The following is a 14,283-nucleotide window of genomic DNA, read 5'->3' on the forward strand; positions in this document are numbered from 1 at the left end:
TGTGTGGCCTTGGGGGAGTGATTTAGTTTCTCCATGCCGTAGCTGCTCCATCTGTAACATGGGGGTGAATGTTGTCGGTGGCTTATTATTATTTGGACAGTGCCCGGAGGTTGGCGAGTTGATACCCCCCTTTCTAGAGCACTTGGAGTGTCTCGGATGTCAGGCACCGCATTAGAGCAAGGTATTAATAGTTCTTCTTCGAGGGCTGGTCTGTGTAGCTATTCCACGGCTGGTGGGCGCACGTCCAGTGCGCTTTTCGAGTCAGTAGTGTGTGACACTGCACTGAACCAGGACCCATTGTAGCTCCAGCACAGGGCCTACCTAGCCCAGCTCTTTGGAACCAGAAGGGTCTTGTTCCATTCGGCGTTTGCTTCTGAGGTTCTGCCTAGTTTTACTGGTCCTAGATCGGGTCATGTAAATGGCCTCTCCGCATCATTAGGAGGGAAACTGACTCCTGTGAACAAGGTCCCACCATGCCCTCAGCACCACTGAGTCTCGCTTAGGTCTCCATAAAAAAATCCAGTCCTGCTGCTATTGAACTCAGGGGAATCGGAGCCGGCACTAGGCATAAGCAGATGAAGCGATAGTTTGGGGCCCCCTATTTGCTTTTTAATATAAGAACTTGACAGTTTTAGTGTGTGGGGGGGAGATATTCCTGTGTAGGGCCCCCAGTGAGCCTCCACTGGCACTGGTGGGAATTTTTGCCACTAACTTCCCAGGGAGAGCAGAACTGGTCCCTAGGATTTAAGAGGGATTTAAATAAAATACATGGGACTCGTGTGGACGTTACAGGAGCCAATTCTACCCTGCAAGGAGTTCTCCTTGCTCCATGGCTCAGCAGGGCTTCTGACACTTGATTTTTACATGCATTGGGCTCAGGTTGTCAGCACTTTCATCACAAACCCAGAGCCCGAGGAGTTTAATTTCTTGGCTCAGATACCTTGGTCCTGACTGAAACTCGAGAGGGAGGACTTGGACAAAACTGTATGGTATTTTTAAAGCTGTTTTGCGTGTGCCTGAATGTTGCAGGTATCTCAGATCAGAGGCTGACGTTAGGGTCCTGCCACAACACAGATACTAAAGCTTTGTGCTGACGCTGTGATAGAACCTTTCCTCTGAGGATCTCCAAGCACTCTGTAAAGCTCAGAGACACAAGTTAAAGATTTAGTCCCGGATCCTCAGCTGATATAAATTAGCCTAGCTTCTTTGAAGTGAGAGAGACAAGTATCCATTCCCCAAGCTTCAGAAACACTGCACTTTTTCGGAAGCTCTTTGAAAACCTGGCCTTATTAAACTCTGGGCAGCTGTTGCCGTGAACATAAAAAATGACCAGGCGATGGCAAGAAAATAGAGCTTAGAGCTGTGTGAAAAGAAAAGTGGAAACCATAAAAACTGTGAGGAGTTCAAGTTTTTGTTTGGACGTCACAAACTTGGTGGAAACGTTGAGACTTTTTGCTTATAAATAGGAGCAATCTGAATTAAATAAATACAATATATCATAGGATTAGAAGGGACCGCAAGGGTCATCTATTCTAACCCCCTGCCGAGATAGAGGATACTCATTCACAACTGAAGGCCCAAAGAATTATACATACAACACATACTCACATATACATCCCACTTGCACTGAAATACATACACATCACTACATAGCAACAGACATGCTTTCATAGCCCCGTAAGACAGACACACACATTCAAATAGTCACTCGCATAGATGCACACACAAGCCCAAATATTGAGGTCCATATATGATTTTGTGCACACAGATGTCTACATGCACATAAATGGGCCATGCAGTAAAAGAACAAGAACAATCCCTACAGTTGATTTGTGCATGCTAATTGCTATCTGGAATTTAGATGCCTTTGTCCTTAGTTTAAAGCTCTGACTTTCCCAAGCTTCAGTGTTTAGGTACCGTTCTGTAGAACGCCAGGGAGATCTGAAGTCCTCTGTTTATCCGGAGAACAGGCATAACACAGGCAGTGACAATGTGAGCTCTCACTACCCTGCCAATGTGCATCAGTTTTGACTTGGAGGGTCCACTGCTCTGGCTGAGAGAGTTTAGTCCCACAGCCCATTTTGTCCTTGGCCTCTCTGCTGAGATGCCAGTTTTGTGGCATGGACATCGGTCCATTAGGTCTGGACTGAGACCCACCCACTCATTTCACACAGGCCACCAAATGAAATGGCTTTTGACCACTGGGATGGATTTGAACCAGTGACCTGGACGTAACATAGCCTCATGGCCCACGACCAACATCCCGAGTCACCTGGTCCCATTTTAAACCCAGACATAGCCTTAGTCAACCTGTGGGTCCTGTGTTTTCCTGTGGCAAAGCCTGTACCAAATCGGTGAGTGTACTTTGCATTTGTGTGCATGTGTATTTCAGCATATCCTGTGTGTGTGTGTCATTGCATACTATATGTCCTCTGAGTACACTGTGCAATTCAACATATACTCTATGTATTTCAACGTGTGTGTGTGTGTGTGTACTTGGATGGGAGACCTGCATGGACGGTATGCACATGTGGAGAGTTGTGTTAGGAGCAGAGAAGTTACAGCAAGGGAGCAGAGCTCATATTTAATTAACCAGATTCCTTACAACCTCTGAGCTGCTATGATGCTTCCATATCAGACAGCATCTTATAGGCACTGCTTTTAAATGAACCCTCTGGCACTGGCTGCTGGGATTTCCCAACATTAAGTGAGAATGCCTTAGAGCAATGAGAGCTGCAAACCTGCCAAGGCCAAGGGATTAAAGTCAGAGAGAGTGAAGCTCAAGTCTCCAGTCCAACCTGCCAGGTGGTAGCTGCTTAGTCAGTGAGCAACAGAGGTTCTTCCAGGAGCTCAGAGCGGCTGTGTGGCTTGTTACACTCACATCACTGAATTTGGTAATCCCCAGTGATGGGTAAAGCAACCCTAGGACTAGCAGGTAGCTTTAATTTGTTCCCTACTGGGGTCTGTTGCAACATTTATGCAGGGATATATTGTGGATTGGATCTTTAGTGTCTACAAGGTCTGAACACACAGAGTATCTGAAACATAGGGCAGCATTGCAGGTGTGTTTTGCACTGCATCCCTGCATCCCAAAGTGGAGCCTGATTCTGCTCCCATTTACACTGCTGTGTAACTCTTTTGTCTCGGGAGTCACTCCTGATTTACATTAATGTCTCTAAGAGCAGAATCAGACTCTTTGCTTCAGACCCATTTTATTTTTGCTAAAAACAAACTCCCAGATCCAAAAGCTTCTGAGCTTTGGAGAAGTTAAAATCCAGCCACAAATGTCTCTGGTGCCCCCTCTGCATAATGGGTCGACTGACCCCCTGTTAAGAACACCCAAACATTTGGGGAGTGTTCAAATTAAGATTCTGGTCCTGATTCTCCTCTCACTGACACTGATGTAATTCAGGAGTAACCCCACTGGAGTAAATGAATATTTGCTCAATGTCTGCCCTTCATCAGGGCTACTGTGTCCACATCAAATGTGGCTGAAACCCAGGAGTCTCCCAACCCCAGACCTAACTCCTGGGCAAAAACCCAAAGGTGATGAGATTGCTGGAAGCGGCGAGGAGAGCCGCAAAGGAGCTTCTGCCTCTGTGGCAAACAGCTCGTTGTCACGTTCACTAAAGAACCAGAAAAGGAAAAAAAAAAAACACTACAGGCTGCAGAAGGAGGGCTACGGAGGCCCTGGGAGAGCAGTAACATGATTTCTGCATGTCTTACAGGAGACCAGAAGTGCTCCAAATGACCAGCTGTGTATCTCCAGGAAAATCTCAAACTATTTGTATTTCTCTCAGAATCTGAAAATGGAACTGTTCAATAGCGAGGCCCTGGATCCTCATAATTATAAAGGAACGTGTCAAATCCTGTAATAAACTAAACTGGCTGAGGCTGGGGTGGGAGAGCTTGGTGCAGGAAATAAAAAATCCTTCGTAGGAAGCAATATTCTCCGTCAGAGGCATATCAATTTTCTTTGGCTAATTATATGGCCTGATTCTGCTCTCCCGGACGCTTGCGTAAATCCAGAGATCACTGGAGTCAAACCGATATGAGAATCAGAGTAAGCATAGGCACCGACTCTGTGGGTGCTCCGTGGCTGGAGCACCCACAGAAAAAACAATTGGGTGCTCAGCACCCACTATAGCTGTTTGACGGGGCCATGCTGATCAGCTGTTTTGGTGGCTGCGGGAGGGGTTTGGGGGAGGACGGAGAGCAGTGACTGGACGGCAGGCGGAGGCTTCGGGGGAGGGGGTGAAGTGGGGGCGGGGCCTCGGAGCGGAGCATCCCCTGGGAAAAATAAAAGTCAGCACTTAAGAGACTAAGCATTAATATCATTGAATTTGTATTGCAATGGCAGTTGCATCGGACACCGTCAGAGATCAGGGCCACATTGTACTGTTCCAAGCACATAACATGGGGTTATGACGCTGTACAAAAGATGATGAATGAGATAAATGATGGGCAAGGAGGAGAGGAGGCAGAAAGATGATACTGGTTGGTATAGCAGGCAGTAGTCTCAGTCTGCCACCTTCCTGGCCAGTTTACATTACGGTTAATTAAAAATTTCAGCTCTGGGTCTAATATTAACATTCAGAGGTATTTTGGATCTGAAGGTTTTGTAATTTCAGTAAAACAACAGAACAAATATTAAGAGGAAAACTCAATTGGAACTTTGCCTTACTGTCTAGGTTATTTGACGTAACGGTCAGTGTAGATTAGTGATGGAATGGTGTTTGAAAGAGGTGGACTTCGAGGGACGATTTGAAGGAGAAGAGTGTGTTTTCCAGTAAGCGTGGCACTTTGGCCATCCATTGCATAATTTTGCCTCAGAATCCTTTGAAAAACAGTGAACTGGGAGTTCACAAGGTTCTTGCAAAGAACCCTTTATTTGATGCTTTCTGTTACAGCAAAGCTCATAGGTCTGCTCTTAATGGTACGGGTCCTGGGATCATCCGAAGAGCTTTACTTAACAGGAAGTTATACCTCCTGAGATCCTAGTGGAATGGAAAGAGAGTTATCATCTAGGCACCAAACAGACTACAGACATGGTTTTGTTCTAGTTCTGACTTAACTGTTTTCTCACAATTGCATGCATGAGTTTAGTGCTGGTGAACAGTGCCAACTAGACAGCCCAGGAGAATGAAGAATTCCTGTTAGCCACACAACAGAGAGCAGCAGTACAAGTTTCCCCACTGCTGACCTATAACCCTGAGCTGCAGGGAGCATATCACAAGCAAGTTCAGTTTGCACAGCCATTGGTTTTACTGTAGGAATGGAGCCAGTCAGTGTTGACTGGAGGAGAAGAATGGCTGGTGATTCTCTATAGGTGCTCAACCTGTCCTCATCACCTTGGTATCTGAGCACCTTCCAACTGGGCATTAAGTGATGTGACTAACGTCTCTCTCTCTCATGTGGTTGGTTCTTTCTCTCCTCCTCTCTCCTGTGGGAGAACTGTGTGTGCACTGGCGTGTTTTGTTTCGGTAGGGCTGTTATTGTTTGGGACTTTGGGTGGCTTTTTAAATGCACACGCTGCTCTGGGATAGGGAAGGCAAAGTCAAAGACACAAACCTGGCGCCGAAGGTGATGAGGTTTGTGATAGTCTTTAGTTCCTGGGGAGCACATGCCGGAGCCTCGGACCAGCCCCTAAGCAAGCTTTATCTCCTGCATAGATGCTCTTTGCCCTGATGAGCTGACACTATCCATCTCACTTTGTTTAGCACCAGACAGCCAAGAGATGACGACAAAGCCTGGTTGTTGGCTCTCAGTGCCAGATGTGCAACAGGGACCTCTGGTAGCAGAGAGAGAGACGTTCTAGCCTCCGGAGCCATCCAGTCTCTCTCTCAGCTGAGTGATCTGGATTTGGGAGTGAGCTTTTTTTAACCTCTTGACAACTGACATTTAAAAGACACTCTTTTGCGGGGGGGCACACCTGGCTTAGGGGGCTGGTAATGGAACACAACTTCACTTCTAGGTCATGGGTGCAAATTCAGCCCAGGGCCATCAGTGACCACAAACAGTTACCATTTACTGGCATGTGTGAGGTGAGTTGGTAGATCTCAGTGCAATGCCCAGTGCTGGACCAGGGGAAAGCATTTTGCCCAGCCTGGAAGGCATCCAGTCTGTGATAGAAGCTTATTGAAACATCTCTGAGGGTGAGATTTTATCTGTATTCAGTTTTCTTACTGTATTAGGTTTAGACTTGCATGTTTTATTTTATTTTGCTTGGTAATTCACTTTGTTCTGTCTGTTAGACTGAAACACTTAAATCCTACTTTTTGTATTTAATAAAATCACTTTTTACTTATTAATTAACCCAGAGTATGTATTAATACCTGAGGAGGGCAAACAGCTGTGCATATCTCTCTATCAGGGTTATAGAGGGCAAACAATTTATGAGTTTACCCTGTATAAGCTTTATACAGGGTAAAACGGATTTATTTTGGGTTTGGACCCCATTGGGAGTTGGGCATCTGAGTGTTAAAGACAGGCACACTTCTGTAAGTTGCTTTCAGTTAAGTCTACAGCTGCTAGGGGACGTGGCTCAGACCTGGGTCTGGGTTTGCAGCAGGCTAGCGGGTCTGGCTCAAACCAGGCAGGGCATTGAAGTCCCATGCTGGGAGGGCAGGGAAAGCAGGGGCAGAAGTAGCCATGGCACATTGGTTGGCAGTTCCCAAGGGGGGTTCTGTGATCCAACCCGTCACAGTATAAACTGGAGATCCTAAGGCATGGCATTGTTAACATCACACTTGTTACAGATTTAGTCAAGTGACTCCTCTAGGACATTCTCCAGACTACTCTGAGGGGATCCACATGTGGGGTGTGCTTTCAGCCTCCAGAGTCTGAACAGAGTCCATGCACTGCCCCTAGCTTGGGGTCTCTAGACACTCTCTTGGGATGCCTTTCCTCTGTCTAGCACCCCCTCCTGAGAACTGAGACCTTTGCCAGTCAACTACCTAGCCCCTGAGACCATTGCTGACTCTTCAGAATTTCTTGTAGCTTAAACAAACTGTGTCCCAGAATTCCAGCCATGGGGGTATTCCAGATCCACAGGGTAACTTTTCAAGGGCATGTGATATGTGTAACACACAACGCACAGACTTTGCACAGGGTTTTAAAACACCATTGCTCTTTACATAACAGCATGAGAGAGAGGTACAGCTCTATACAAAATAATAGCCATGCCTTTATGCATTTCTCTGCCTGTTGGCTCACCATTATGGAGAGATCTTTGGGCCAGGGGAGAGCCCTCTGGGGTGCCCAGGAACCTTCCTCTGCAGCTTCATGATGTCTCTTCTGAAGCATGGATCCCTCTCCACCCCAGCTGTCATTTTCTGACCTGGGCTGTTCACAGTTAAACAGGACCTCTCTGCTACAAAAGCATACTCATCTCTTCCTCTCTCCTGTCCAAAGCTTCCTGTTTGGCTCAAGAGTCTCCCGCATTTATATGTCCCACCAACAACACCTGGTTCCTTTGTTCTGATGCTGGCAATTTTCCACTTCCCAAACTTCAGCTGGCTGTTGAGGGGCTGGGGAAAACTAGTTTCCCTTAGCATACCCATTGTGTGGTCACAGTACAGTCACTAAGGTTAACTGCTCTCCATTGTCCCTATTCCAGTGGGTACATGCAACAAGCCCTCTCAGCCCATGGTGGATTCTACATTTTACACAGAAATTCCATGATACAGCAAACTTCATAGTAACAGCTTGATGATATCAACCAGAATTCATAAACCATACAGACAGATCCCCCAAATCATCATACCACTGTACTTGACATGAGAGCAGGGGCTGTTCGTTACCCCCAGCGTCTGGCAAAATCCATCTCAGGTAGTTGCCCTCTGCCTCCCTGGATTCCCTTTGCAGTTTCAGTTGGATACAGGATTCTTCTTCGCTTCCAGATCCAAAATGTGGAACATGGCTGTGCTCTTTTAAACAGCTGCTGTACTCCATCCCCAGAGGTGACTGCATGTCAGTGGTGGGTGAAGTGATCCATGTGTAGTGTTTGTCTGTCGAGTTGTAAAGCACTTGGGGATGGGAAGCCACTATGTGATTGTTTAAATGCTGGTGTTCACCACAGATCTAATCTCCTGTCTTTTCCCCCTCCTTCCCTCTCTCTTTGTCCCTGAATGTTATTTCCCCTTCCTCCCATCCCTTCCTTCCCTTGCAGTGGCAGGCCATCTCTCTGACAGTCATTGAGAAGGTTCAGATAGCAGCAGCCATCTTGGGTTCCCTCTTCCTCATCGCCAGTATCTCGTGGCTCATCTGGTCGACCTTCAGTCCTTCCGCCAAATGGCAGCGCCAGGACCTGCTCTTCCAGATCTGCTATGGAATGTATGGCTTCATGGACATTGTCTGTATAGGTGGGTGAACGAATTTCACAGGCAAGGGGATGCAGCCCGCTGGCTCCCTCCACAGGAAGGAGCAGGAGATGGCGCACGGAGAATGGGCCTGGCTGCTATACAGATCTGTTTGGATACAGCCCCCTTGGCCATTACTGCACCCTCTTTACAGAAATAACCCGGTTCTGAAGATCTCATCAACCTTGAGGTATTTTCCGTTTCTGGGGTGGCGTGGGATCTGGAACGTTCCCCTGGGCAAATGCAATGAGGGTCGAAGGCTGTAAAATGCAGCCACTTACACAGTAACAACAGCTGTGTAGGAATCTGAGAGCACTGGGCTGATTGAGAAACATCTATTTACACTGAGCACGAGGTAGAGGAAACACTTTCCTTTCACTCCCAGAATTGGGGTGAACATTTTTTCCAAAGGCAAAAGTGGGACACACTCAGGAGCCCCACCTCCTGCTCCTCCTCTTCCCCCTGAGGCTTCACCCCCTGGGTGGAGCTTGGGAAGGCTGAGCCGCTGTGGGGAGCCCCAGACCCTTTACCAGCCGGGGGGCCAAGAGCAGCCCCCAGCTCCTGTCCCCACCCCCCAGGGTATGCTGCCCAGGGCAGTTGGAGGGTCTGGGGCTCCCCACTGCAATCCAGCTCAGAGGCGCTAGAACTGGGAGGGACGGGGGGGCCATAGCCCTCCCACTTTTTGAAAGTGGATGGGCCGGACCCCACCCCCTACCCCTTCTCTTCCCTCTGAGGCCCCACCTGCCCGGCCAGGCTAGCATGGAGCCCGAGTGGGGAGCCCGGGCAGTTGTGGGGAGCCACGCAGATCCTCCATCTCCACATGGTGCAGGGGGGCTGAGAGCAGCCCCCAACCCATGTCCCCATCCCCCAGGCTTTCCGCCTGGCCCAGGACAGGTGGAGGTGGAGGGTCCGAGACTCGGCACCGGCTCACCACAGCTGCCCATGCCGCTCTCCCCGACCCAGTTCCGGTGCGGCGGGGGCCTCAGAGCCGCAGCCGGGCCATGCTAAGAGCCGTGCGGGCAGCGGTGGGGAGCTGCGAACCCTCCACCTGCCCTGGACAGAGGGACTTGGGGGCGGGAACACAGGCCAGGGGCTGCTCTTGGCAGGCCCCCCGCACCGCGGGCAGGTGGAGGATCCACCACGGCTCCGCACAGCTGCCCGCACAGCTCTTAGCATGGCCCAGCTGCAGCTCCGAGGCCTTCCCCGCACCAGAGCCAGGTCAGGGAGAGCCGCACAAGCAACTGTGGTGAGCCTGGGTCTCTCCACCTGCCCTGGGCGGGGGGCCCAGGCACAGGCAAGGGGTTTCTTTCAACCCCCCACCCCAGGCAGGAAGAGGAGGGGCAGAGCCTTGGAGGGGCAGGGTATCAGGGGTCGAGGGCCCCTGCCTCCCCGCTTTTGGGAAGGCTCTGATGCCCTTGGTCCGGCTCCCTGGGCGACTCTTACCACAGCCAAGTTCTGGCTTCCAGCCTGGCTAGCGGGTGGGGCCTCATGGCAAGGGGGGCTAAGGTCCAGCTTAGCCCCCCACCCCCAGGGAAGAGACTGGCATCGCCCGTGAGCCTTGGGCAGGCAATCCAAAACAAATACTGTCCCTGAGTCATTCAGCCGAGGCCCAGGACTTGAACTTTCCATTTTGTGACTGTCCTGCCCAATTCAGGATGGGTGGTCACCCTGCCCAGAAAAGCCCTTGCTTGCGGGAACCCAAAGTTTGCTAGACTACAGACTGCCCTGGCATCTTGACAAGAGACTGAAGGCTACAGCTGATAGCCATGGGGGAACATATAATGCCCACACCCAGCGACAGGTCATACACAGTTGGACCTGGCCATCTCTCTGAGGCACTGCGTGTGCTGGGTCATGGGCCTTGCAGCCAGAGACCCAGTCTCCTGCGTTCTGCCAGCTGTAGGAGAGGGGACCCTGCTTCCAAAGAAGGGGCGGAGGTAATGAGTTCAGTCCTGCTCTGTGCATGTATGGAGGGAGGGAGGTGAGTGATGGAGCCTGTGTCCCAACCTTGGCTGCAAGAGATGCTTGACTTGAGCAGCAACAACAAGCCACTCCAGGGGAACAGTAGGGGGATCAGCAGACCCCCCACTCTGGGCTGCCTGAGGCTGCACCTCCGTATCTAGGATGGAGAAATGGAGAGCAGCTGCAGGGCAGGTGCCATGGCACCTCTGCCCTAGGCAGGGATTTGCCTCCAGCTGCTCAATTACTCAGATGCAGGAAGGGCTCGAATCACAACCTCTGGATTTTGAATGGGGCAACAAGGCTGACGAAAGCCCGTAGGGGCTTCTGTAGCTTCTGTGCCGCTCCTACCCCCTCACTCTCCAGCCGCCATCCCATAGGCTGGCTGGCGGGAGCTCATCTGCTCGGTCCCTCATCTCCTGCCTCCAGCCACTGCTGGGGGAGACAGAGCCTTGGGGGGAGAGAGGGGGTTTGAGAACCCCACTCCACTGAAGGGTAGAACCAGCAAAGAGGTTGTGGGGGGGAGCCTGAATCCCCAGGAGAGGGAAGGGTCAGACCCAGCAGATGAGGTGGAGCAAAGAGCCCCAGCTGCAAGAGAAGGCTCAATTCTGTGGCCCAATTGCACACCAGACTTGGTGGAGAAGCTGCAGCCTCTTGCCTACCCTAGCTCAGCACCACCTCTCCTGGGCTCACCCCACTCCGGACACCACGGCGGGCCCTATCACTGAGCCCCCAATTCCTTTGCCCAGGGGGCTCTCCTTCTTCAATCCACCCCCTGAGTTTGAGCCCCCCGCCCAAAGGCTCGGGTGGTTTGGCTCTGAGACATTGACTTTGTGTCTCCGTGTTTGCAAATTTGCAAAGAGACCGGGACTGACCCAGAACCGGGCTCCTCATTCAGGCCAGTCTCCCTCAGTGGGGCAAGAGGCTGGGGAGTTTGTGTGCGTGGAGCAGCTGTGTTATAGGCTGAGATACTTGGAGGCTAAAATTGGTGTAGCTCTGGAGCAGTGATGTGCGAAACTGAGCAGCTGTTGGGTCTTTGTATTATGCAACTAACAGGCAAGATCTGTGTCCATTTCCCATGTGCGGGGACGGCCCCGATCTCTGATGTAATTTTGCTATGGTGTGATGCATTCATGCACAATGTACGCAGAGAGCAAGACAATCACAAGAGAGAGACACAAAGGTGTCTTCACAGGGACACTAGATGAGGTGAAGGGAGAGGAGTACAGGATGACTAAACAGCATAACAGAAGGCAACCCAACTAATGGAAAAGCGCAAGGAAGGGCCAGCGAGGGACCAGGCCTGGAAGTGAAGCACAGGGGAATAGAAGAGAGGTGAAGGAGTGGGTGGTTATCAACTCAAGGAGAGGACAGACCAAGTTTCATACGCAGTAGCTAAGGCCAGGAAGGCAGTTTCAAGGTGGATGCCTGCAGAGATGGCATCAGAGGGTCGCTGTACCTTCATCTGGATGTGCTGCTGTGCCTCAGTTTCCCTTCAGTTGGTCAAGCAAACACTACACAACAGGTCGGTCATGAAAATCTCCCTTTATGGGGCCAGGCTTATTAATAGAAATAACGAAGCTTTCATCTGCATCTGGGCCCCTCTCACGTCCTTGCTGGTCTTTCCCCAGGAGTTCATGGTCAATCTCATATCAGGGCTTCCCCATTGCTCCCTAGGAAGTCCTCCTGCTGGTCTTGTTCCTGGACTCACCATGGTCCATTTGGCTGTTTCCAAGCTGCTCACAGTGGAGTCTGGCCCCCTGCTCCATCCTCAGGCAGTTATCCTGCAAGCAGTCCGTATGCCAGGTCTCTCCCAGACTGAGTCAAGAGCTGTGTCTCCTACACTCCCAAGCCAGTCACGAGCCTCCTCTCAGACACATGCTGGCAACTAAAATTCCCACAACCGTGCCTAAGGGGCTAAGGCCTGGCACCAGGCCCACCCTCTTCCGTGACACGGTCCTATGTCCTGGAGATTAGTCTGAACTGCTCAGTGACTCCAGACCATGGGACTGATGAAAGCCAGAAGAGGCTGACCTTCAGTAGTCAAAAAGGGAAGCAGTTAAGGCATGAACCAGGGGATAACAGAGGAGGGGTCGAAATCAGGATGAATCCAGGCAAAGATGCACAGCTGCCAAACAAGGCGGAGCTACAAGGAAAGAAGAAAGTCCGAGTGCAAATGCCAAGACTTTCTGGCTTTTGGAGGGAAGCTGAGGTCAAGGTGGAGAGTGACAGGGAGTCCCAGATTGCTTTACTCAGAAGAACTTAAATAGTAAGAAATTAACAATGGGGGCAATTGTCATGTTTGGCACTCTAAGATCTGAATGGGCCGGGGCCCTAGAACTCCCCACTGCAGCCATGGTGCTGGTCCCTTGAGGTCAGGGTTAGGGCAGTTTGGGGGCACGTGGATAAAGGGCTGCACCTGGCAGAGCACTAAAGTCACTTTACCACGACGGCAGTGAAGTCAGCGCGGCTGGTTGCTTGTCCCGTATTGGGCAGGTGTTTGCTCTGCCACCTGCAATTCGTGTAAGGTGGAGTGAAGCTCCTTCTTGCCAAGCCTCATTGGTCAGCTCTCAGTCTCCTTTCCAAAGGCTCCTTGTCAGCAGCCCTGCTTCTCCCCGCTGGGTCAGTGGGACTGGACCGGAGCTCTGGTCCCATTCCTCAGCCCACGCTGCAAACTTATCCTCCGCATTCAAAAACAGCGCGCAGGAGCCTGGCCAGGCCCCACCTCGTACAGCGCTGGTTATTTAGCTCTGCCGGGATTGTTTGCTCATAAGGACACCCATGGGGTGCTCAATGCGCGGCGTTACAGCCTTGCAGCTGCTCTCCTGGCTGCGCTTCCTCGCTGCTGTCTGATACGCAATTCCCAGACGCAGTCATTCAGCCGTGCTACAGTGAGAGACCTTTGCAGTCACAAGAAGGGGCGTGTCTGTTTCTGCTAGGGCTTTAAACAGGACCCCAGAGCCCCAAAAAGCCACACTCCAGCCGATGTGAGTAGTATCCTTCTCTACTGTAGCCTCTCGCTATTGAGTGAGACCATTCAGCTCGGCCAGCGGCTGCAGCAGCATATGGCTGTCCACCATCAGGCCTCAAGGTTGCAGTTGCTCCTGTCCCCTTTCCATTGCAGGAAATGGCTGTGGGGACATGCATGGCAGCAGATCCACCTTCTCCACCCCCTCCAAGCCCACCGTGCGCTGGGATGCATAGAACAGGAGAATGGCCTCTGTGCACAGGCCGCATACCCTGGGCTAGGCCCTCCCAGCTCAGGCTGCGGATGAGAGCAAAATTTGCACCTCGGGGATCTGTTCCTGGGACAGAAATAACACAACTGCAAACTTCTCATGGTCTTTCAGTGCTTAGAGGGTAGAGCTACCAGGATCTTAATCTCCCGGTCCCCGTAAGGCACTCCCTGAGGCGGAGAAGTTTAAAGACTCATTCAAGTACCTGCAGATGCACAGCCCCGATCTTTGCAGCAGCAGGAGATGGTATAATGGAGGCACGAGCCAGGCCGACTCCGCTCTGTTACATGTGTCAGGCTCGGAACGTGCACCTGTGTCCCAGACGTACACAGGGAGTCAGATAACAGGGATGCAGGTTGCGGGAGTGGAGACAAACTGTCTTGAGCACGATCAGTTGCTCTGCTTTGTCATTGTCCAAACACCGTAGACACTGTCTGGGAGCGAGGAGGAGCAAGGCAAAAAGTAACCTCCCTCACCAGGATTGATCGATTTTCCCTGGGCGGGAGGGGGTGGAAAGGCTGCCTGGATGGAGCGCTGCCAGGTGCTTCCCCTGATGCTAACGGGAGTTCTGCAGATAAAAATGCCCCATTTGAAAAGTCAAGGAGAAGAGTCAGACAAACCCTGTGCCAGCGAGGGAGTTTCAGGCCGTGTCCTCTGCACGCAGCCCCATTGTGCCTGGGCTTACTCAGCATGTATGATCCCCCACCAGCAGTGCCTAGGTAGCATGT

General features: G+C 51.2%; 1 protein-coding gene across 1 annotated transcript in view; it reads left to right on the top strand.

The window, feature by feature from the left end:
* The window catches only part of MARCHF4 (membrane associated ring-CH-type finger 4), a 160,023-nt gene that overhangs the window by 126,399 nt on the left and 19,341 nt on the right, over window positions 1–14,283 (top strand). The window contains exon 3 of the mRNA XM_077830359.1: window positions 8,171–8,363. Within this exon, the coding sequence (XP_077686485.1) occupies window positions 8,171–8,363 (193 nt within the window). The remainder of the gene's footprint in view (window positions 1–8,170; window positions 8,364–14,283) is intronic.

Source organism: Eretmochelys imbricata, chromosome 11, assembly GCF_965152235.1.
Source record: "Eretmochelys imbricata isolate rEreImb1 chromosome 11, rEreImb1.hap1, whole genome shotgun sequence".
Taxonomy (NCBI): domain Eukaryota; kingdom Metazoa; phylum Chordata; order Testudines; family Cheloniidae; genus Eretmochelys; species Eretmochelys imbricata.